At 43.6% G+C, this 26,058-nt stretch overlaps 1 protein-coding gene across 1 annotated transcript in view; it reads right to left on the minus strand.

Moving 5' to 3' along the window:
* Positions 1-20,515: 20,515 nt before the first annotated feature.
* Positions 20,516-26,058, minus strand: part of LOC126413179 (zinc finger protein 2-like) — a 92,783-nt gene continuing 87,240 nt past the window's right edge. Inside the window, exon 4 of the mRNA XM_050083075.1 lies at positions 20,516-20,812. Coding sequence (XP_049939032.1) covers positions 20,516-20,812 — 297 coding nt within the window. The remainder of the gene's footprint in view (positions 20,813-26,058) is intronic.

Below are 26,058 nucleotides of genomic sequence, written 5' to 3' on the forward strand. Positions count from 1 at the left end.
ACAATTTTCCCATTACTGACGATGTGAGAGAATTTGTTGACATTTGTATCAGAGAAAAAATTAATAGAGTGAGCAGAATGTCTGACTTGAATGGTTTTTGAGATTGGCAACACTTATCTGTAACTCTGGAAAGACATGAAACGAGAGATGACTACAGTGACAATGTGAAGTTGTGGGTGTAGTTCAATAATATGCTTAAAACAAAGTTTGTTTTAAATCAGATGCAACTCAGACTATTGGAGTCGGGAAAAAATGCACTGATGTGATGCATTTATTATCAAGTACTGTTTCTGCCATGAAGTTGTTATTATGAGGAAGTCAGGATTTTCGGGGTTCATCATAAAATATCTGTGATCATGACTTCCTAATGGAAATTTTCTAAATCAGTAGAAGTGATGTCATCTATTGATTCTATTACGTGGGAGTTGTTTCAAATACTGATTTAAGTCAGATGGGTACGGCCAAATATAAGGTCATTTTCAACTAAATTATTGATTTGTTCGGCAGAACGATAAAAATTTGAACAAAGCCAGGGAATGAAGATATTTTGCCATTATGTTAGATGGTACAGCAGACACAAGCCATACGGAACAAATAACCGTAATATTTGTCACGCTCACCTAAATTACACAAATAGAATAGTGGAGGCATAGGAAAACTTCACTGGTTTTTGTCCAGTTATCAGTTCAACTAGCCGTTTATTGTATTTTGCTTTGAATCTCTTTTCACAATTATATCTCAACGTTCAAAATTTATGCAAAGTTATGATAATGGCTCAAACATGGGTTGACAACACAACGAACTGCACGAAAAAAGCTGAATACCAATAAGTGTGGATATTACGCTCCATGCTCAGCCAGGAAGTCTTTCTGCTGCTCGACTCGCTGCGAGTTTCACCACCGTTGCGGTTGCTGTTGTCGCTCGTGTACACATCCCCAACATGTCTGGGCGCGCGAAGGGTGGGAAGGTCGCTGCCTCGGTAGAGTTCCTGCTCAAGGTGGTCTGGAACGACCGCGACGGCAAAAAGAAGAAGACGACCAAGGGAGAGCAGTTCTACCGCTGCCAACGTGTTTACGATATCGCCAAGTACTGCAGAAATGTGGCTGCATGCTTGAAATGAGCCAAAGTACGTGACATACGGAACTGCACCAAGACGCAACGGAGCTACGTCATGTGTCATCTGCATGCGGCAAGCCATCGCAGCTGCAGTTATACCAAGAACGGGAACCGCGACAACAAGAAGAAGAGGAGAGCACCGTCCCACGAGGTCGCAAAAGAAAAGCTTGCGGTGCCCTGCAACACTTAGCGAGAGGTGACAGCCGCAGCCCCGACCCGACCCGTGTTGCCGCTGGTCGAAGAGGGGGAGGCGGACGGCGTTGTCAGAAAGACGACGACGACGACGACGACTTTAGCGTAAGGTTGCGCGGTCGCCGACGACGTAGTTGCTGTTGACAAATCCGCCCTGGGTAGGAAGAGGCACGCCTACGGGTGCAACAATTGAACATTTGAGTGAAACACTGGACGACCAGCCTCGTCTGACGCAAGAAGACTTCGCGTCTGCCCAAAAAAGGTTGGGGGTGAACGCCAGGACGCAGACGGAGACCTCCATGGACAATGAAGACAAGCAAGAAGCCATGGAGGTGACACCAGAAGACGAGGAAGGGCACGCTCTCGTCGCTTCCCCCCCCCCCCCCCCCCTCTATAACTAGGGTCTGCAGCCATGGAAGAGGCCGCTCCGAATACAGACCGTTACCAGGAGTCAGCAGCAGCAAAGACGGCCCCGTTTAGTCATTCTACCCAAGGAGAGCTTTCCCTTCGCCACAAGCCATACACCTTCACCTTAACGTAGCTGGAGGCGCTACACAAAGCCCTCCTGCTTGAGCTAATCCAGAAGGTCACCAAACAGTCCATTCTTACTCCTAACTGGTGGAAAATCATCGTGGAGACGATCAGCGTGGACAAGGGAAGCCATAACATGCCAGAGACAGTCCGCAAAGAGTCCAAACGGATGGTCACCCCAGAGTAGGTGCCCAGGGAACCATCCAAGAAAATGAAAAAAAGAAGAAGAAACGGAAGATCGAGGCTGGGGCGTAAAACCACCCTGCCGAGATCACCAGCACTTTATAATAATCAAATGTGTGTGAAATCTTATGAGGCTTAACTGCTAAGGTCATCAGTCCCTAAGCTTACACACTACTTAACCTAGATTATCCTAAGGACAAACACACGGCTAATCCCGCGCGGCTTATACTAATCCCCTAGACTACTAGCACCTAAGAGTTTTTGTATTTTTCAAGAAAATGTCAGGACAATTTAACAAGAGAGGCCACCAACCGTCAAACCCAGAGGAACAGGAGAATCGAAACGCAAGTGTCTAAACTCCATGCCAGCTGGACTAAGGATAGGTCCCCTCGCTCAGCGTCAGTGTTAGCTCCACACTGACGCTGTCTTTAACACAAAAAGGATTACATAGTGTTGTCACCTAAATATTTGGTCACTATTCAGTGATATAAATTGTCTGTCGGACAGCAAAGTTAAATTCGAAACCATACTAAAAAAGTTTTCCGTTGACAATTCCTTTCATTCGGTGGGAAATTTTCTATTTTCGCTTCGTGTAAACGCTAGTGGGAAAGAACTAAAGCATTAAGTCTGTATTAAAAAATTATGCATCTAAAATGAAACATACCACATCATCATGATAAATTATACAAATGATTCACAGGATACGAAACTAACATAACTTTGTTGCGATTTTCCCCCTTAATTTATGGTCTGCAGAGTAATACATAACTTAAGATTTCCCTATATTCACCTATTAAAGAAAGTTTCTTATCGGAGCTAGAATTTAGCACAAGTTGACATTGTTTATTTTTGCTATTGTAGTATTATACTTCATTTGCATCATTATTTCATCGACATGCGAAGTAAACTGCTCTTGTGATATGTTAAGGCTTACCTTAGACTTGTTTCTATGCGATAGTGTACTTACTCTACATTCCTCAAACGTTGTAGGTAATACATAAGTGTCAGTCAAATGAGAATAAGGCAGAATGCGAAAGTAATTAAACTATTTTTTACTGCAAAAGTAATCACCATAACTGTTAATAAACTTGCCCTACTGCGATAACAGATGGCGAATGCCTTCATGGAAAAACGATTGTGGTTGCCTCCGGAATCATGATTGTAGTCAGGCATGCACCACTCCATCCGTAGCAAACAGATGGTCACGAATGTCTTTCTTTCAGGGCTCATAAATTTTCGGAAATCACCACGAAGGGTGGGGGGGGGGGAGGGGGAAGGGAAGAAAAGGTTTCCCAGCGAAACTTTTGCAGTCTGGTCGAAATAACTTTGTTTTCAGTCTTATTAATACTGTCAGGATATTGATATCTGCGGTATTTACAGCCTGAATGTATAATGAAAGTTATTTTTAGGCTGTGGGAAGGGTCCTGTGTTAAAATTTTGGTACTTAATAACTGAAGGCTTCAAACATTGATCTCCTGGGGACAGAGCGACTTTGCGTCAATAAACACATGCATATCTGGGGTTATGCTTTTACTCGTAGCTTTTTTTGGAGTAGGTGCTGTTTGTTAAGAAGCATTATTATATTGCCCGTATACCAACAAGGATGCCTGTAATCTCAATTAATATGCTGCATAGATGCACTCCCTCACGAAAAAGTGAAGCACCCAGAAGATTTCATCGGATGTCAGTGTAACTTCGTATACACACCCACCGTCGGTTGTTATGTTATGGTTACAGCTGCAATCATCTGCTAAAGGTATAACGCCCACCAGACTGCTTTAATATTATTCGTGTTTAGGATTGTTACCTAGCCTGGAAGTGCAAGTGAGGGGACTAAAAAACTTCGGATGCTGAGTAAAAAAAATGAAGGACACAAAGGTGCTATGTACTCATATGAGACAACGTTATTGGTACCGGATGGACTTTGAGTGGGACGTTATTGTGGGTCTTCATTTGGCCCGCTGGTGGAATCATGCAGCATCCAGCTATATGGGACACGGGGATGTGACAGTGGTTTGATGGTGCAATGAACGGTAACGTGAGTGGAGGTGTACTAAAGCGCTGCAGACGCGTGGCCTATCCGGGTGGCCTGCACGCACTGTGATGTGCGAGTGAAAGAGCGGTTACACTTCGCGGGCGTTGGGTTTGCCGATGCTAATGATGGACGCACGGGTGCATGTAAACGTGACTGTCACAGCCGCGAGAATGCTTGTCAGCAGCCATGCGGATTTCATGTGCCTTCTCTCCCTGACCCATAGGTTGCGAATCTGCAGTGGGCATGTTCGTGATTTGCTTCATTCAGCACCAGACTTGGGCGTAATTTATGAGAATGATGAATAACGGATGCAGATATAAATCACGATTCTTCATTCATGATTAACAAATATTATTTCATACATTATTCACTTACAAGAATAAAAACTAGTAGAAGCGGACCTCGGGGAAGATCAGTTTGGATTCCGTAGAAATGTTGGAACACGTGAGGCAATACTAACCTTACGACTTATCTTAGAAGAAAGATTAAGAAAAGGCAAACCTACGTTTCTAGCATTTGTAGACTTAGAGAAAACTTTTGACAACGTTAACTGGAATACTCTATTTCAAATTCTGAAGGTGGCAGGGGTCAAATACAGGGAGCGAAAGGCTATTTACAATTTGTACAGAAACCAGATGGCAGTTATAAGTTGAGGGGCATGAAAGGGAAGCAGTGGTTGGGAAAGGAGTGAGACAGGGTTGTAGCCTCTCCCCGATGTTATTCAATCTGTATATTGAGCAAGCAGTGAAGGAAACAAAAGAAAAATTCGGAGTAGGTATTAAAATTCATGGAGAAGAAGTAAAAACTTTGAGGTTCGCCGATGACATTGTAATTCTGTCAGAGACAGCAAAGGACTTGGAAGAGCAGTTGAACGGAATGGACAGTGTCTTGAAAGGAGGGTATAAGATGAACATCAACAAAAGCAAAACGAGGATAATGGAATGTAGTCGAATTAAATCGGGTGATGCTGAGGGAGTTAGATTAGGAAATGAGACACTTAAAGTAGTAAAGGAGTTTTGCTATTTGGGGAGTAAAATCACTGATGATGGTCGAAGTAGAGAGGATATAAAACGTAGACTGGCAATGGCAAGGAAATCGTTTCTGAAGAAGAGAAATTTGTTAACATCGAGTATAGATTTAAGTGTCAGGAAGTCGTTTCTGAAAGTATTTGTTTGGAGTGTAGCCATGTATGGAAGTGAAACATGGACGATAACCAGTTTGGACAAGAAGAGAATAGAAGCTTTCGAAATGTGTTGCTACAGAAGAATGCTGAAGATAATGTGGGTAGATCACGTAACTTATGAGGAGGTATTGAATAGATTGGGGAGAAGAGAAGTTTGTGGCACAACTTGACTAGAAGAAGGGATCGGTTGGTAGGACATGTTTTGAGGCATCAAGGGATCACAAATTTAGCATTGGAGGGCAGCGTGGAAGGTAAAAATCGCAGAGGGAGACCAAGAGACCATTACACTAAGCACATTCAGAAGGATGTAGGTTGCAGTAGGTACTGGGAGATGAAGAAGCTTGCACAGGATAGAGTAGCATGGAGAGCTGCATCAAACCAGTCTCAGGACTGCAGACCACAACAACAACAACAAGAATGAAAACACGTATTCGTCATCTGCGAATAAAAATGGTTAATACTACTGGAGAAATCTGTAGCCCAACTGCATTTATAGCTCCAGTTCCTTGTCATTTATTAGACGAATGTATTTTTCGATTCTTTTAAATTTGTCTTCTGACAACCACATTTTTGTAACTTCTCATCAGAAACTTCCATTTGATTTTCGGAGATTTACTGTTGTAACACTAAGAAGATACGTTGTACATACGAAATGCACTCCTGAATTCGTCTTTAATCTTGACTTCTATGAAGGACTTTCAGCCTATAGTCATCTTCCGCAAAAATGAGAAATCATCAATTGTGCTATATTTTTTGGCAAATAATTCGTTAATTCGTTGTGATTCCACTTCACGTCTCAAATCACTTGCCAAATAAAACCTCCTTTTTATTTCATAATGTCATTCGAATCTCGCGACCCGATTTTTCTGACATTTCTTTGGCTATTATACGTCTGAAGTTAGTTGTAATCCTCCCTTGCTCATGGAATACTTGTCTTTCAATTGTTGATAAGACTTTGATGCACAATTCCAGATGGTATAGAAAAGCGAAAAACGTGTTCCAACCATCTCTTGACACTTTCACAATGAGAATATTTCAAATGTGCTGCGAAATTACGAACTCTTGTATGTACTCAAAGCCGTGTCTCTTCCGAAATTTATGAATCTCGATGCTCTGCATAATGGCATCGACAGATATCGGATCGAAGTACCATTCCATATTCTAACGGAAAGCTCACACAAAATTAACCTTAAAATATCCTTTGAATGACTTTGGATGTGCAGCAGCATTCCATAAATGTTTTAGGAGACTTTAGACTAAAAATTCAGTCATGCCAATTGCTAGGAACCACGGAATTCTTGTTTGGTTCACTCATTTTGTAGCATTGCAATCACGAATTGCCTAACTATATCAAGAGGACGCGCATATCCAATGGTGCTAGCAATCTAACAAAGGTGTTGAAGACTGAGAATGTTTGTCGGCCAGTGCTGTGATAGTGCCACGCAAAACAACAAGGGGTGCGAGCCCCCTCCATGAAAAACACGACCACACAATAACACCATCGCCTCCGATTTTTACTGTTGGCACTACACACGCTGGCAGATGACATTCACCGTGCATTCGCTATACCCACACCCTGCCATCGGATTGCCACATTGGGCACCGTGATTCGTCACTCCACACAACGTTTTTCCACTGTTCAATCATGCAATGTTTACGCTCCTTACACCAAGTGAGGCGTCGTTTATCATTTACTGGCGTAATGTGTAGCTTATGAGCAGCCGCTCGACCATGAAATCCAAGTTTTCTCACCTCCCGCCTCACTGTCATAGTACTTGCAGTGGATCCTAATGCAGATTAAATTCCTGTGTGATGGACTGGAGAGATGTCTGCCTATTACACATTACGACCCTCTTCAACTTCGGCGGTCTCTGTCAGTCAACAGACGAGGTCGGCCAGTATGCTTCTGTGCTGTACGTATCCCTTCAAGTTTCCACTTCACTATCACATCGGAAACAGTGGACCTAGTGATGTTTAGGAGTGTGGAAATCTCTCGTACATACGTGTGACACAAGTGACAGCCAATCACCTGACCACGTTCGAAGTACGTGACTTCCGCGGAGCGCTCCATTCTGCTCTCTCACCAAGTCTAATGACTACTGAGGTCCTTGACGTGGAGTACCAGGCAGTAGGTGGCAGCACAATGCACCAAATGTGAAAAACGAATGTTTTTGGGCGTGTCCGGATACTTTTGATCACGTAGTGTATTACACTGATTCGTTTATTTACTCAAAACATTGTATTTATACTTACGAAATTAATGAATTTCCTTATTATTATCTAAAATGAGATAACTCAATATTTTCAAATATTTGGTTTTATTATAAAGTTCGTTTCTCGTTTCTATGTATCTTCTTAGATATTTAATTTCTACATATTCGAATTTCCAAAAGATCGTCGATTTCTTACCTATTTATAATACGTTTTAGAGAGTCCAGAAGCACCGTTCGTCTTATTTAGATAATTTATACCGACATCAGTTTCTCTAATCATCATTCTTTCACGATTAATTTAACCTCGTTTTGAATTTAAATGTCCTATGGTGTACTAAATTATGAGTATTTTGCTTAAGAAACGAAATGTTGATACACAACAATTTTATTTACTTTTCGTGTTGAAAACCGTAAATCTACTGGTTTCAGCTTTGTTTTCCTTCCTCTATTAATAAAATATTGGAGCTTCTTGATGACTGTATGTTATAATGCAGTAATTTGGTCAAAACTATCTAACCTCGTTCCTTTGCTAATTCAGTTAAGTAGAAACCTCATTTTGTCGATTTCAGTTCTTGTATTACTCGTACTTTACACTGGACGATCCAAAGGTATTTTGCTGGGTTCTTTTACTTCCTTTCTAAAACGGCATTTGAAACCATTTTTATAAAGCAGGTCATCTAAATGGATGTGTTACCTCGAAAGAAAAGATATACCAGGGAAATTTTATAGTAGTCGTTCATTTCCCACTGATAATCACTATTTATAGCGTTATTTAGCATATTACTGACGGTTTTCCGAAGTTTCAGTTTGTTTCTTTTGCTTGTGTCCTATTAAGACACTTATTTCTTTTACTTTTCTTGTTTATTACTGTTCGAAAAGCATTTTGTATGGTTTGTAACTATAGCACGAAGCGGCTGCCGCCATTTCACGCGTTCTTATAAATATGAGGTTTTCTTTTTTTTCTTTTCGTGTATGTCTGTGGTGTGTTGCGTGATTTAGGACTTGATTAACGTTTGAGATGTTTGATTATGTGTGTAGCTGTGTGGGTAGACACACAGAGAGAGATAGAAAGATGGAGAGAGAGAGAGGGATAGAGAGAGAGAGAGAGAGAGAGAGAGAGAGAGGGGGGGGGGGCGGGGTGAGAAGGAGGGAGGGAGGGAGGGAATTGAAAGAGTGGGAGGGAGGGAGAGGGAAAGTGAGTTACGGAGAGGCAGGTAGAGTGAGTTGTGTGGCATATGGGGTAGAAAAAATGATTTGAGAGGGTCTCCCTATCCAGTATTAGAGAAGGTATTATTCTTACAGTTCTTATACTGTAGCGAAGATTTCTTTATTGCACAGTGATGTGTATCCGTTTAGTAACTTCCTTTCTTGCGTTACTGATTTTTGGGAATGATAATTTTCTCTTATTGTTAGTTTATGGTACAAGCTGTTACTAGTTTTGAGAATTTTTAATTTAGTTTCTATGTTCGTCTGGTGGTGATTCTGTGTTATTAGGTAATCTGCAAATGTTGAATGGGATCTACTGTTTTTCAGTACCCTGAGTTTTTCTGTGTATCTGGTTCTAAAATTACCACATTGTTCGCCCACGTATACAGAGTAACAGCAACGTATGTTAATTGGTATCTATCAGATTTACTGTATTTGTTAGTGCTGCTGGTATGTGTCGCAAATCTCTTCCTTATTGTGTTGTTCGTTTGATGTGTTATGTTGATTCGTCATCTTTTTAGTATGCTGTCCACTCAGTGTGTAACTTTATTATTGTGTGCCATTGTGTCCCATTTGTTGCTTGCTGCCTGCTGATTTGTTGTATCTTGTATTGTTTCTGTCTGTGTGCTTGTTTTTTGATTATGCATTGCCTGTTCTGCTCAGATCAACTCTCTAGTGCAATTGCTTTGTTGTGTTTAGTTCTTCTATGCAAGCCAGTTTGTACATGGGTGTTCTCTTCAGTCTCTTTAATATGTTGCTAAAATCGGCCTGTTTATTTCTTATGCAGTTTTTGGATTGGTTGCGATTAATTATAGGTATCCTACAAATTGTGAACTCATGTTTGTTGTTTCTCTAATGTATAGTGAGATCTATGAAATTGAATCTTAAATCTGTCTGTGTCTCAGTGGTGAAATGTGATTGTGGATGGATGGTTCCCATGTCATCATGAAGTTCACTTATGTGAAAATTTGGTAACATGACATAAGCAAGTGAAACAACACGGACAGTGTATTGCAAAGGTAGTGAGAGCGGGCACCTGCAGAATGTTGCTATTGTAATAGTTCACCAGGACCAGTACAGCGTTGCAAGGCAGGTTAGCTTGCTGAAACAGCAGACACAGCGTTACTGCACAGACTGTACTGCAAGGGGCAAGGCGATTTCCATATCGGCAGCGGCAGTTGTATTTTAGGACAAGTGGCTGGGAGCGGTGTATATGCACGAGTGCGCCACTGTAGACTAGGTGTACTGTCATTTTGTGAGGGTCACTCCAAAAGAAATGCACATTATTTTTGTAAGAATACAGTTTTCATTCTGCACGTGTGAAAGTTTTACAGTGTGTAGATACACCCTTCCCGCTTGTTTTCATACTTAGTTCAACCTGTTCCCGTGAGTGGCGCCGTCACAGCATGTCTACTACACTTGACGTCCGTCAAAAGCAACGTGCTGTCACAGAATTCCTGTGCTGTGAAAATGAGACAGTGGGAAACATCCTCAAGAGGTTGAAAAAGGTGTATGGAGATGCTGCTGTCGATCGCAGTACAATTAGTTGGTGGGCAAACAGGTTACGTGATGAAAGTGGGCATGGCAATATTGTCCTCGCAGCGACAGGCCTCGTACTGCACACACTCCAGACAATGTGCAGAGAGTTAACGAATTGGTGACTGCTGCCAGACGCATCACAGTGAACGAATTGTCACGCTACGTTGAGATAAGGGAAGGAAGTTTTTGCAGAATACTGAAAGTGTTGGCGTAAAAAAGATTTGTGCCAGGTGGGTTCCCAGGATGTTGACAGTGGATCACAAAGAAACAAGAAAAACGGTATGCAGCGAACTTTTGGAACAGTACGAGAATGGTGGAGATGAATTTCTTGGAAGAATTGTGACAGGTGATGAAACATGGCTCCATCATTTTTCACCAGAGACGAAGAGGCAATAAATGGAGTGGAATCATGCAAATTCACCCAAGAAAAAAAAAAATTCAAACCAATACCTTCTGCTGGAAAAGTTATGGCTACAGTGATTTTCGATTCCGAAGGCCTCTTGCTTATGGACATCATGGCAAATGGAACCACCATGTGACGACACTGAAGACACTTCAAGCTCATCTGAGTCGTGTTCGACCACATCGGCTACAGCAGGATGTTTTGCTGTTGCACGACAATGCACGGCCACATGACAGTCAAAAAACCATGGAAGCGATCACAAAACTCAGATGGACAACACTGAAGTCTCACGGTCCTGACCTGGCTCCATTGACTATCTCCTCTTTGGGAAACTGAAAGGCTCTCTTCGTAGAACAAGGTTTGAAGATGATGACTCCCTTGTGCATGCTGCCAGTCTGTTGCTCCAAGAGGTTGGTCCAGAATTTTACTGTGCGGGTATACAGACGCTGGTTCCAAAATGGTGTAAGGCAGTTGAGAGGGATGGAAATTATTTGGAGAAATGAAAATATTGTTCCTAAAGGATGTATCTACACACTGTAAAACTTTCAAACATGTAGAATAAAAGACGGATTTTTTTTAAAAATGTGTACATTTGTTTTGGAGTAACTCTCGTACAACGAAATATTCCCGGTATCGTAGCTCCAGGAAGACGGAGGTATGCTGCTTTTGAGTGCTAGCGTTAGTCACAAATCTGAGTTCCTGGTCAGGCAATACCTCTATGCGCTAAACCACTCCTGGATTCAGTGCCATGTGGCAGCAGGCCGTCCAGGTCTACTGCAGCAACACGTCGAACTCATACCTGCCTGAAAGGAGGGGGAGGTGTTACGCCCCAGTTTAGTATCGTCAGTGGACTCTAAAATTTCGTCCAAGTTGTGGCTTGGCAGCTCCTAGAAGCCGAACCGCCTGTGACAATTATTAGTAGACTGTCAGCTAGTAGAGATACTTAGGAAGATGCAGCAAATCCTGAAACTATCGCAGTTTAGGCAACGACCAAGGTCCCAAGCCTGCAGGCGAAGCGTAATGACGTTATGGAAGCCGAGAGAAACCATCATACTAGTGACAAGGCGGGGTACAACGCAGCTATAAGTGTTCATGCGCTGCTCCAGAAAGAGTCTGTGAAAGGTGAAGCTGCGGAAGTTTGAAGTCACTAGGATAGCTGACAGCGAGAGAAAACCAGGACACATGACGTCATAGCCACCCCTACCGCCTCAGAACGCACAGGGAGCGTCAACATAAATATCCTACCCTTCTTAGCAAATGTCGGATTGCTGAGTGCTGATAGCCGACCAGCCAGTGCGTAGTCTCAGGTCTTGTCAGTTGCATCTAGCCAGGGAGAGGGCAGGCTATGGAAGTCGACCCTTGGTACATCTACTTGTCTCTGTCGTCAGTGGAAACACAAGTCCAGCTGGAAGGACTCTGCCGATGGCAGCTGCGCTGCCAACTTCCGAGGGAACGCTGATGGAGTGTGGATGCTACCGTCGCTGGAGGCTTGACCTATGTGACCTGGATGCTGTCCATCATCCGTGTTTAAGAGGAGTGGTACTGCTGCTCCTCAATCCATTCCTGTGGCACACACGGATGCTGCTGACTCCTGTCTCCGAAATGGGGCCTGAGAGTCGACCACTGAAGGCCAGCGAGAACTTCTGGTAGACCTGAGGCGAGACTCCTGAGGGCAAATCTTCGATGTCAACGAGAGCACTTTGCTGATCCATACATAGAGCTGGAGGCTGCCAGAATCCACAGGGTGATGAACACTCCACAACGTAACAGCTGCTAACCCACCCTTCGCTGCCTTAGTGGTACTACCATAGGACGAGCGCACGAGCGCATGTTGGCCTTCCGCTGTTGATGCTGAGCTGCTCCACCAGCCTGACTGGCGTGGCGCTTTGGAAGACAGTTCTGCATTACTGCCTACAGAAAGCTGTTATTGCCAAAGATGTTTCCTGGCACTCTTACGCTTAAGTATGTCCTCGTCAATGCGTCCTGCCAGGTCTCTCCTGACAATTGTAAGAATCCGAGATCAGACTTCTATATCTGGCATCAGGAAGTGGTTGCCCCCGGTAGAGACGTCTACGCCTGGAATCACGATCGCACATCTAGGACAGAAGCAGCAAACCACCTACGTACTTCGACGTGAGGTCAGCCGCTATGATTTGAAGTTCCTAAGAGTGTCGTGAACCACTAATATTTGTTTGCTTTCTTTTTATTTATTATCATGTGGCAATGTTGAGCCTTAGGGACCAGCGCTACATGTTAAAAGTGTCGTTTGTTAGACGGCAGGAACCTACAGACTTGTCTCATTTCCTTGGGAACACTAGGGAAGTTAATTTGCAGCCATCGAGGTGTCTACACTGTAATTTAGCTGGGCAACGTGCTCAAACTGTGTCAGATATGCGTAGAAGGATTGGTTACGAAGCACACCAGCGCATAGAATCTCGTTGGGCTATGGAACGGCATACAGATTAAGTTTAGTTTAAACCCTATTTTTTATTTTTATTTTTATTTTTTTTTGCCTATTGGGTTTGCAATTTAATTTTTTCTGGTATAACGGCAGATGGAGTTTACTCAAATGCTAGACCATCGAGCAGTGACTCTGAATCAAACGGTAGAAGCTTTGAAGGGACAGCAGCCGAGTCGTTACAAACTACAGCACAACAAGAATAAGATAATGAAGCACTGCTTAGGAGAGTAGAGCAATTGGAAGCCGCTGAGGGGCAAGAACTCCTTCATTCAGGAGAAAATAAAACCGTGGCGAGTATACCTGCCCAGTCCAGCAACCCTGCAGCAGCTAACGTCATAGCGCCCCCTTTGGGAAAAGCAACTGACGATATATCTATTTTTATTAGTAATGTAAAGGCTGCCCCCAAGTTGGCAGAATGGTCGGAATAAAGGCTCTTAATATGGTCACATTAAGGTTAGTGGGTGCCGCAAAAGTGTACGTTTTACACAACGAGACTCTCAGTAAGGTCCAGCTGTTTGATGAAGTGGATAACGGTCTGTTATAGCGCTATCAGAAGCAGAACAGCGCGAGGTTCTTCTGGGAGAAACTCGATGAACTATCGCTGAAGCACGGCGAATCAGTGGAATCCTTTTCTGATAGAATTAGGAAACTGAAACCGCAAACGTATGAAGTAACGCAGAATGCCGAGGCCGATGGAATGTTTATGCACGAGGCAGAGAATAGGGCTGTGGATTTTTTGCCAAGAGAAATTTCTGCTGATATGTCAAGAAGGGTCACAATAGAGAACCGAAGCGACTTACCTGTTGCCAATAGGATTGCTCTTCACGAAGAGAGTGATCCCGGTGTTTTTTTTCTGAAGTGATGTGTTTTAGATGCGCGCATACGGGTTGCGTCAGGAAACATTGTCGTCACCCCTAGTGTTATGAATGAGGGTAGGTGGTCCAGAAAGCGTGTGATGTCTGTCGGATGACAGCACGGCACAAGCAACTTCCTAATAATTGGTCGATAAACGGGAATATAGGCGCCTCATCCGTCGGACATTTCCAATAGAACATTAGACTCCAGAAACGTATGCTACGCAAAGTAAATGGCGCGGAACATAAATTTCTGGTGAACACATGGATTCAGATGTCACTAGTCACTCTGCATCTCTTGCAGAGAAAGAGACTTCGGTCACCACGGTGCAGGCTATGCGGAGTAGCTGATACTGACCTGAAATCATTGGGGACAACGCAGTTCAGTTTTACAATGAGAAATAAGTGTTTTCGAGAGCACGTAGAAGTAGTGCAGTGTGTTGTTGAGGGGTAGTGAGCGACGATGGGAGTCGACTTTGTTGCTTAACATCATGCAACAACTGACCTTTTGCAGTGTATGACTGAACTTCGTGGGACATTATTTCCGCTAGGGGCGACAACTACAAGTATTACACTGTTACAAGATCCACCGATCATGAAGGTGGTACGCAGTCAACTGCGAACACAGGCTAGGTAAACGTAACAACTACGGTGTCCCAAAATATATTTTATTAGCGTGTTACCGTTTCTCTGTTTGCCGTGCCTTGTTATAGATTACAATTTAGGTTAATTTTTTTGTACAGAGTATGCTTATGTTGTACCAAATTTTTGAATGCAGTTCATTATCGCAGTGGTATGGCACTGTGCTGCCTCCTTGATTGTTGTGCATTCGTGCTAACGGCGTAGGTATCAATCGTGCACAGGTAGGGTGACGACTCCAGCGAGCGACCAAATGGTGTAGATTGCCCTGAAGATGACCCCATCGCGGGATGAAACCGGTTGGCGGCAAAATAAGTTATGCGATTGCGACTATCGGCCAGTCGAGCGGTTCAAGGCGCTTCAGTCCGGAACCGCGCGACTGCTACGCTCGCAAGTTCGAATCCTGCCTCGGGCATGGATGTGTGTGATGCCCTTAGGTTAGTTAGGTTTAAGTAGTTCTAAGTTCTAGGGGACTGATGACCTCAGATGTTAAGTCCTATTGTGCTCGAAGCTATATTTTTACTGTCATTTTGAATAATTGATTATAAATAAATCAATGGCTGTTATCTCCACACAACTATGCTGTCCAAAAAAAAAAAAAAAAAAAAAAAAAAAAAAAAAAAAAAAAAAAAAAAAAAAAAGCTGACAGACATGTCCATAGTGCAATTATCTGCTAGTATTTACACATTCCACATCATTCAATAATTCAATTAAAATTCTTAATAATGGTTTTACAGGCACTTACACCGCATAATGTTATACAAAATGTGGAGGACTGAATGTCTTTTAAACTATTCTTTACGAAGTCAGTAGAGTGGCATACAAAACAGCTCATCACCTAAATCAAACTGTACAAGAATACTGAAATATTTTAACACTCATTCAGAGTACGTATCAAGAATCCTTTATTTGCACCATTACACGCTGCACATCAGCCTCCTTCCACCACCGCAGAACGAGCGCCCAACTGCTGTGAGCTTCCCCGCTATGACACAGCCAAGGCGCCGCCGCGGGCTGCAGCAGATACTGTATCGTCGACCGTGCACGCCGCTTCAGCCAAGTCTCGTCGCCGGCCTACATATATATATATATGTATACTTGACATGACACTGTTAGTTACGTATCGCGATAGCTTTAATTGTAGTACACATTGTACAGTTTGTCATTTACACAAAGAGCAAAATACTTTCTATTTTCCATTTTTCGTGAATTTCCGGGTGAAAGTAACAATATACTGTTCAGTGTGCCCAGTGCAGGGAGGGGCACCAGGAGGCAGGATGGTGCGAGAGGATATAGGGAGTCCAGGGGAGCCCAGGAGGATCCGGAGGAAGGCAGCTGCTAAGTTAACACGTTCTTTTTCGAAGAATCCGCGGTGTCTGTGGCCGCTGAGTTATGCTGGACTGGTTGCATGCATGCTCCGCGTTGCTGACGCGGAGTGACCGCCGTGTGCCATCAGTCACGTCATGTAAGCATGCGTGTCCATTACTTATATCCGCCAACTGTGCGCTTCGTGTGCATAGTGGGTGACAACACAAGTCACGTACATATACATATATATATATATATATATATATATATATATATATATATATATATATATATATATATATATATATATATAGCGTAAGTCACCTAACGTTACTGTTGAGTCCCATAGTGCTCAGAGCGATTTTGAACCTAACGTTACCGCTGGATGTATTTCGTAAACCACATCAAATACAGACGAATCGATTCCACAGACCAAACGTGAGGAGAGGGGCTAGTGTAATTGGTTAATACAGACCATAAAAAAATGCACGGAAGTATGTTTTTAACACAAACTTACGTTTTTTTAAATGGAACCCCGTTAGTTTTGTTAGCACATCTGAACATATAAACAAATACGTAATAAGTGCCGTTTGTTGCATTGTAAAATGTTAATTACATCCGGAGATATTGTACCCTAAAGTTGACGCTTGAGTACCACTCCTCCGCTGTTCGATCGTGTGTATCGGAGAGCACCGAATTACGTAGGGATCCAAAGGAAACAGTGATGGACCTTAGGTACAGAAGAGACTGGAACAGCACATTACGTCCACATGCTAACACCTTTTTATAGGTCTTTTTCACTGACGCACACGTACATTACCATGAGGGGTGATGTACACGCACACACGTGGTTTCCGTTTTCAATTACGAAGTGGAATAGAGTGTGTCCCACTGGAAACGCGTCGACGTATGTGGTATCAGCATGATGGTGCACCTGCACATTCCGCAATTAACACTAGGCTGACCCTTGACAGGATGTTCGAAGGGCGTTTCATAGGACGTGGAGGACGCATAAATTGGCCAGCCCGTTCTCCTGATCTTACACTTCTGGACTTCTTTCTGTGGGGTACGTTAAAGGAGAATGTGTACCGTGATGTGCCTACAACCCCAGAGGATATGAAACAACGTATTGTGGCAGCCTGCGGCGACATTACATCAGATGTACTGCGGCGTGTACGACATTCAATACGCCAGAGATTGCAATTGTGTGCAGCAAATGATGGCCAACACATTGAACATCTATTGGCCTGACATGTCGGGACACACTCTATTCCACTCCGTAATTGAAAACGGAAACCACGTGTGTACGTGTACCTCACCCCTCATGGTAATGTACATGTGAGTCAGTGAAAAAGACCAATAAAAAGGTGTTAGCATGTGGACGTAATGTGCTGTTTCAGTCTCTTCTGTACCTAAGGTCCATCACTGTTTCCTTTGGATCGCTACGTAATTCGGTGCTCTCCGATACACACGATCGAACAGCGGAGGAGTGGTACTCAAGCGTCAACTTTAGGTTACAATATCTCCGGATGTAATTAACATATTACAATGGAACGAACGGCACTGATTACGTATATGTTTATATGTTCAGATGTGCTAACAAAACTAACGAGGTTCCTTTTAAAAAAACGTAGGTTTGTGTTAAAAAACATACTTCCGTGGGTTTTTTTACGGTTTGTATTAACCAATTACACTAGCCCCTCTCCTCACGTTCGGTCTGTGGAATCGATTCGTCAGTATTTGATGTGGTTTACGAAATATATCCAGCGGTAGCGTTAGGTGACTCACCCTGTATATATATATATATAACTTGCAAATCCTTACATATTACACCCACTCGTATTGCTGTGACCACCTGTCAAAAGCATAAATAACCACATTCAGCAGCATGGACCTCTTCGAGACGTGCTGGAAGAAATTCAGTGAGGTTCTCAAAGGTACCAACAGACACGTGGAGGCACGCCGGCTCAAGTGCTGTGGCCAGCTGCGCTGTGTTTCTTGGCTGATGATTCATTGCGCGAACAGACAGACCGAGGTGGTGCCACAAACTTTCGACTGGGTGTAAGTCTGAGGAGTTTGGTTTTCCCTAGCAGTCTCTGGTCATCGGGTCTCAGTTCGGAGTCGTACTAATCTCTGAAGACAATTCAAATGAAGGTCGATGCCGTAGACATGTCTGGAGATGCCGCAGACCGCAGTGGGATACCAAACTTACTGTCGCCGGCCATACTGCCCGAAAACCAGGAGTGGTGGCCTGGAGTGCCTTTCTTTCCATAGCGGGATCTCTTTGGTGGTCATCAGCGGCATCCTTACAGCACAGCGGTACGTCAACGGTATTCTACGCCTAGTTTGTTGCCCTTCATTTCAAGCCAAACCAGGCTTACATATCAGTAAGATAATGCCCATCAGCAAACGCCGATAGTTTCTACTCCTTCACTTCGTGTTTGTGTATCCCTACCTTGACCAGCAAAGTCGCCGGATCTCTTCCCATGTAAGAATGTTTGGAGAGTTGTGGACGGGGTCTCCAAACATTTCGGAGTTGGACAGAATTTGGCACAGTATGGAATACAACAACTGTGTCAATCAATGGCAAGCCGAATCGCTGCTTGCATAAGGGCCAGAGGTGAACAAACGCGTTACTGACTTCCTCAATTAGTGAATGTCTTCCTCTTGAATAAATTACCAAATTTTTCTAAAATTGTAATCATGTGATTTTCTGTACTTGTACATAAGAGAGTTGGCCGCATTCTATACTGATTGTGACAAAACAGTAAGCAAGATTTATTAATGGCAAGTATGTTACACAATCTGTAGTTTACGGGTTACATAAAGGTAATGTTTCTTAATCTTCTCCGATGTTGGCTGTGGTGATACTTTCTCAGTCTGAGTGAGATGAGAACTGTGGTTATTTTCCAGTTAAGAAAAGAATCCAAACAAATTCATAGATGTCCATTTCCTTTGCTCTTTTTGGTATGGATAATTTTCTTAGTGAAGGAAACTTGAAGCATGTGTATTCGCTCCAAAACTTCCAAAATAAAATGATGTAGTTGTGATACCGAAAGAAAATTATACATGACAGTTTCCTTTGATTCAAGTATTAAGTAACATGTGACAAAGTACGCAAAGAAATACAGTTATTCAGAAACAATACACTGGAAAACAAGCAAGGAACTGCTACTGCGGTTCTATCGTTAAAAGTATTGGTATGTTTTCCAATTGGGTGCGCAAAGTCATATCTACCTCCACCAGTTATGTGCAGAACCTTTCAAAGTACCCATTCAAAGATATTGTGAGTGACGCGGAGTGCACGCTGATGAAGTAGCATTGAGGAGATCGATGAATACGGAACAATACACGGATACTGGGAATGTAGATTCAGAAGTTCTTTTACGTGTACAAGAGGAATATGTAATAGCAATAAGGAATGAGAACTATATACAGAATTGTTTGCTTAAAATGCTTGCTGGAGACGCGACTATTTTCTGGATTTGATATGACCTGATTAATGTTTGATGTTTTGGTTTTAATGTGGAATTTCCTGTCTTATCTTTCTCTCTCTCTCTCTCTCTCTATCTCTCTCTCTCTCCCTCTCTCTCTCCTCCGGTCCATGTGGTCGAGCGGTTCTAGGCACTTCAGTCCGGAACCGCGCTGCTGCTACGGTCGCAGATTCGAATCCTGCCTCGGGCATGGATGTGTGTGATGTCCTTAGGTTAGGTTTAAGTAGTTCTAAGTCTACTGGACTGATGACGCCAGATGTTAAGTCCCATAGTGCTTAGAGCCATTTGAACCATTTTTTGTCTCTCTCCCTCTCTCTCTCTCTTTCAACATGTGTTGTCATTGACGTTTAGCTACCTGTGATAATGTAATTCGTAGACAATTTTTGTCGTCTCTGTCGTTTCGTTAAATGGTACTTAGGTATTTTATATCAACTTGTGGATGTATTGCTGACATTCCGCTACTAAATTCTAGTTCGTTAAGGAAGGGGATGAGAGCAGTAAAGTAGAGCTCATGATTGGCATATCACACGCCTCTGCAGACAAGCCTGTTGAGTGAGGAATCTGTTTTCGGCCTAGGTTTCAACTACTAGGAGCCTAATAATTCCATGTGTGCCCGTCATATATAGAATTCACTAACTATTAACAAAGAGTAGAAAATGACAGTAGTCAAGTCTCCTGCTGTAGGACATTATGACAGCAGCTGATTGTGCGATATTTTGCTGAGTACAAGAATTTCTTTACACTTGCATCGTTATTATTTTCGCTTCTACGTGTGGAAACCAGCGTAATAGTCGGTCCAGAAATTGATTAAAACGTTGTGTACGTCGTCCTTTTACCCGTCAGCAATGCATGCCAGAGAGAAGCACCATAAATGACGTCTGGTTGGCTCTGAGCACTGTGGGACTCAATTTCTGAGGTCATTAGTCCCCTAGAACTTAGAACTAGTTAAACGTAACTAACCTAAGGACATCACACACATCCATGCTCGAGGCAGGATTCGAACCTGCGACTGTAGCGGTCTCGCGGTTTCAGACTGCATCGCCTAGAACCTCACGGCCACTTCGGCCGGGATAAATGAGGTCTTCCCCGAAATTTCTCACAGGGTTTCGATGGTATTATCCTTCATATAGAGTGCCACCTACGTTCCCTTCCGTGAGATTACGTGGCATCGAACTCTGATACGCCGACGGCGACGTTCTGGGACGGTAGCGACAGCGACGGCGCTGGCTGTGGCGGCAGCCGCGGCGGAGGCGGAGGTAGGCGCGACGCCGCGCTGGAGACCGCGGGGTTGAGGATCGCAGGCGGCGGCGTGCTGATGATGACGCTGGAGCTGCGCGACGGAGGCGGCTCCTCAGACAGGCGGCCGCCGTCCACTGCGACGGCGCCCGCGTGGCAGGCGACGTGGGAGCGCAGCTGGTGCCTCTGGGCGAAGCTGCAGCCGCAGTGCGCGCACACCTACGGCGGCAGGCCCGCGGGCGACCTCTCGTGTACCGGCAAGTGGCTGCGCTCCGCCAAGCGCTTGCCGCTCTCCTGAAAAACAAGTCGCGGTAAGGGACAGCCGTGTAGCGCGCGCAGCGTGTCACGTGATGTTTAGTATTGACCAAACGGCAGTGCTACTCTTTGTTAGCTTATACGCTCTCTACAATGCCTATGTGTTTCACGAGATATTGTGATGAAGGCCTGCTGTGAAGAACAGCTGCAGGCTTTCTGCAGCTAGTCGCCACTAGCTCGTATTTGAAAAACTCATATTTTAAAGACTAACAGCTAGTGACAAATAGTTCATTATTGTTGTTGTAGGTGTTGTGGTCTTCAGTCCAGAGACTGGTCTGATGCAGCTCTCCATGCTACTCTATCCTGTGCAAGCTTCTTCATCTCGCAGTACCTACTGCAACCTATATCTTTCTGAATCTGTTTAGTGTATTCAAAAATGGTTAAAATGGCTCTGAGCACTATGGGACTTCACATCTGAGATCATCAGTCAGCTAGAACTAAGAACTACTTAAACCTAACTAACCTAAGGACATCACACACATCAATGCCGGAGGCAGGATTCGAACCTGCGACCGTAGCGGTAGCGTGGTTCCATACTGTAGCGCCTAGAACCGCTCGGCCACACACCAGCCGGCTGTTTAGTGCATTCATCTCTTGGTCTCCCTTTACGCTTTTTACCCTCCACGCTGCCCTCTTCTAATCTGTGATCCCTTGATGCCTCAGAATATTCCCTACCAACCAATCCCTTTTTCTAGTCAAGTTGTGCCGCAAATTTCTCTTCTCTCCAATTCTATTCAATACTTCCTTATTAGTTATGTGATCTACCCACCTAATCTTCAGCATTCTTCTGTAGCACCACATTTCGAAAGCTTCTATTCTCTTCTTGTCTAAACTATTTATTATCCATGTTTCGCTTCCGTACATGGCTACACTGCATACAAATACATTCACAAACGACTTCCTGACACTTAAATCTATACTCGATGTTAACAAATTTCTCTTCTCCAGAAACGCTTTCCTTGCCATTGCCAGTCTACATTTTATATCCTCTCTACTTCGACCATCATCAGTTATTTTGCTTCCCAAATAGCAAAACTCATTTACTACTTTAAGCGTCTCATTTCCTAATCTAATTCCCGCAGCATCACCCAATTTAATTCGAATACATTCGGTTATCCTCGTTTGGCTTTTGTTGATGTTCATCTTATATCCCCCTTTCAAGACACAGTCCATTCCGTTCAGCTGCTCTTCCAGGTCCTTTGCTGTCTCTGATAGAATTACAATGTCATCGGCGAACCTCAAAGTTTTTATTTCTTCTCCATGGATTTTAATTCCTACTCTGAATTTTTCTTTTGTTTCCTGTACTTCTTGCTCAATATTCAACCCTGTCTCACTCCCTTCCCAACCACTGCTTCCCTTTCATGCCCCTCGACTCTTATAACTGCCGTCTGGTTTCTGTACAAATTGTAAATGGCCTTTCGCTCCCTGTATTTTACCCCTGCCTCCTTCAGAATTTGAAGGAGAGTATTCCAGTCATCATTGTCAAAAGATTTCTCTAAGTGTACAAATGCTAGAAACGTAGGTTTGCCTTTCCTTAATCTATTTTCTAAGATAAGTCATTGGGTCAGTATTGCCTCACGTGTTCGAACATTTCTACGGAATCCAAACTGATCTTCCCCGATGTCGGGTTCTACCAGTTTTTCCATTCGTCTGTAAAGAATTCGTGGGAGTATTATGCAGCCGTGGATTATTAAGCTGATAGTTTGGTGATTTTCACATCTGTCAACACCTTCTTTCTTTGGGATTGGAATTATTATATTCTTCTTGAAGACTGAGGGTATTTCGCCTGTCTCATACATCTTGCTCACTGGATGGAAGAGTTTTGTTAGGCCTGGCTCTCCCAAGGCTGTCAGTAGTTCTAATGTAATTTGTCTACTCCCAGGGCCTTGTTTCGACTTAGGTCATTATTAGCAAACGATTTCCATCTAGAGATCATCATCGAGTGTCACTGATAACCCTCTCGTCACCCATTACAATCGAGTTTCATTTCTGCACATGGGGCTACTCTACATACTTAGATAGAGCAATATGTATGTAAAGGATGTCTACTGGTAATGGTAAAACCCGAGCGGTTGTAGGTGCTACAGTGTGGAACCGCGCGTCCGCTACGGTCGCAGGTTCGAATCCTGCCTCGGGCATGGATGTGTGTGACGTCCTTAGGTTTGTTAGGTTTAAGTAGTTCAAGGTTCTAGGGGACTGATGACCTCAGAAGTTAAGTCCCATGGTGCTCAGAGCCATTTGAACCATTTAATAGCAGACGAAGATTAATTGTGATGCTTGATCTGAAGATGTTGTAAATAGACAATCATTCATCAGTAGCTAATAGTGCTTGAAATTTGTTGTTTGTGATAATGAAAATTCTCTTAGAGAGAAACCGTTGAGGGGGAACTGCCTAAAACCAATATTAGGCCTAAATATCCTGTACAAACTACCTAATTAAAAGTATCAGGACATTAATATGCCGTGTGTCCACCGTTTGCCTTTACGACCGTTTGCGCTCTATTTAGGACTCTTTCAGTGAGGTACCTGAATGTGTCTGATGAAACACCATACGATTCTCTCTCAAGAGCCGCACCCAGGGAAGGCTGGATGTCGTGGAGGGGTGGGGGGAGTTGGGAGTTGGAGGAAGTCTATGGTGAAGTTGACGTCCTAACTTATCTCAAGACGTATGCCTTTGGGTTCAGATCGGGAAGCTGGACAGGACACTCCATTTCAGAACTCTCCACATATCATTGTGTGATAGATGCTGCACAGTGCCATGGTGTATTGTCATGGTGATACAATCATCGTCTTCGAATTACTCCAGTACACAAGGCCGACAGAGTGAGGTCGCGCAGTGGTTCACACAGTGGACCCACATTCGGGAGGATGACGGTTCAAACCCGTTTCCAGCCATCCTTATTCAGGTTTTCCCTGATTTCGCCAAATCGCTTCAGGCAAATGCCGAGATGGTCCTTTGCAAGGGCGCAGCCGATTTCCTCCCCGATCCTTCCATCATCCGATGGGACCGATGACTTCGCTGTTTGGTCCTCTCCACCAAATCAACCGGCCCACCAACACAATGCTTTAAAATGTGTTCAGATTCTTCAGAATAGAGCGTTTTCTTAAGCGCAATAGGGGGAGCACACAATAACCACCAATAAGTGTCCATACACTAACTGTGGACACAGCATATGATGGGCAGATAACGCTCTCCAGGCATTCACCAAATCCAAACCCTCCCATAAAATTACCACAGGATATAGCGTGATCTATCACTTCAAATCTCTCGTTTCTTGTCATCCACTGTCCAGTGCTATCGCTCTTTACTCCACTACAAACGTCGCTTAGAACTGTCTACAGAAACGTATGGATGATAGGAAGCTATTCGACCATTGTACCCATTCTTTTTTACCCTCTACGCTCTGCCACTGTGCTAGCCGGACTGATACTATAGCTTTAGAACTCACAAATGAATTCCACCGTTGATTTCATGTGATTATTTACATCCACCCTCTGCAGTACCCTACGGTCCCTGTCGTCAGTACATGTGGTCTCCCTGGTTTTTGCTTTAGCATTCTTTGTTCCTTCACAGTTCTACTTCACAATTACATCGCAGAAAGTAGCTTTCAGCAGACCAGAAAGATAGAAATGTCCCTGCTGGATTTGTTACTTGGGTGACATCGAATGACCACGTTCGAAGTCATTGAGCCCTTCTGATGGACCCATTCTGCTGTTACTACTTCTCTGCTGACACCGCAGTACTCTCAGCGTCCTTTTGCAATAGCTAGTAGCCCATTTCGCATTGCATATGGTTGACCGGACACTTTTGATCGGACAGTGTATGCTACCGTGCGAAGAAGTAGTCAGATAGAGCTGTCCTTAAACCGAGCGCTAAACAAGTTCCTCTTCTTACAGAAACTCTTCTAAGCAACATTTGCTGAAAGAAGCTACAGCGGTTGTCGATAGCTAAATTTATGTCTAACCTACGGCAAAGAGGAAGAAATAACTACAACCAGCCGCACTCTCCTTCAATGATAAGTTTATTTTATCGTAACCTGTCTGAGGCCTAAACACTAAGATGGTAGCAAACATACCTTGCTACAACTTGTTTATTTGAAACGGATGCTACTGAGAAGGTCTGAGCAAAGTATTTGAATAATGATAAGAAAACCAGCGGCTGTATTTCAATTCACATCGTTTATTCCTTTTAGAACATGCTACCAGATTTGACAACAAATGATGTCATCTTCGGACCCAAGCATAACCTCCCATTCACAACAGTTTTCGTGTGCAATAAACAGAATCGTACGCAGGGAGCCAAAATTAATAGGATTCCGTACCTTCGGTTGCAATAACAAGCCCAGCATGGTCAGACGAACTGAAGATGATACCATTTGGTGTCGAAACTGGTAGCATGTGTTGAAAAGAAGAAGCGATGTGGATTCAAATACAGCGGCTGGTTTTGTTATCATTATTCAAATACTTCGCATCCGGCAGCAGTAGCCGGAAGTTGTGGCCGAGCGGCTCTAGGCGCTTCAGTCTGGAACCGCGCGACAGCTACGGTCGCAGGTTCGAATCCTGCCTCGGGCATGGATGCGTGTGATGTCCTTAGGTTAGTTAGGTTTAAGTATATCTAAGTTCTAGGGGACTGATGACCTCAAATGTTAAGTCCCATAGTGTTCAGAGCCATTTGATTCGAACCGGCAGCAGCCTCACTTTCCTCGTTGTCACAAATGAAAAAGCGATAAATGACAGAAAGAAATCGTAGAGATGATAGTATAGGGTTCATAAATCTGTCATTAGATGGAAGGGTGACTGGTTTCAGTGATTTTTCCCACTGGAGTCGCATCATCAATGAACTAATGTATCTCCGGTAGTTTCATAAATACCAATTCTCGATATTTGTAAAATTTCTACTACAACCCTACGGAGGCGCTTAAATAGCTAACCCTCTGTACCTGTCATCGACGCTGCACTTTAAGACAAACTTCTTACATAACAGTGGGATCTGGTGAATTGTGGAACATTCTACGGAGGAAATGACAATCACTCCAACTCTAAAGAGAGATACATTTTTCTAAAATTTTAATTAGATTTACATTTCTTGTTATGTGCACAAACCTTGCACACGGATCACCGAAGTAGTTGACACATTTGTATTAGAGTGG

This window comes from Schistocerca serialis, chromosome 7, assembly GCF_023864345.2.
Source record: "Schistocerca serialis cubense isolate TAMUIC-IGC-003099 chromosome 7, iqSchSeri2.2, whole genome shotgun sequence".
Lineage (NCBI taxonomy): Eukaryota > Metazoa > Arthropoda > Insecta > Orthoptera > Acrididae > Schistocerca > Schistocerca serialis.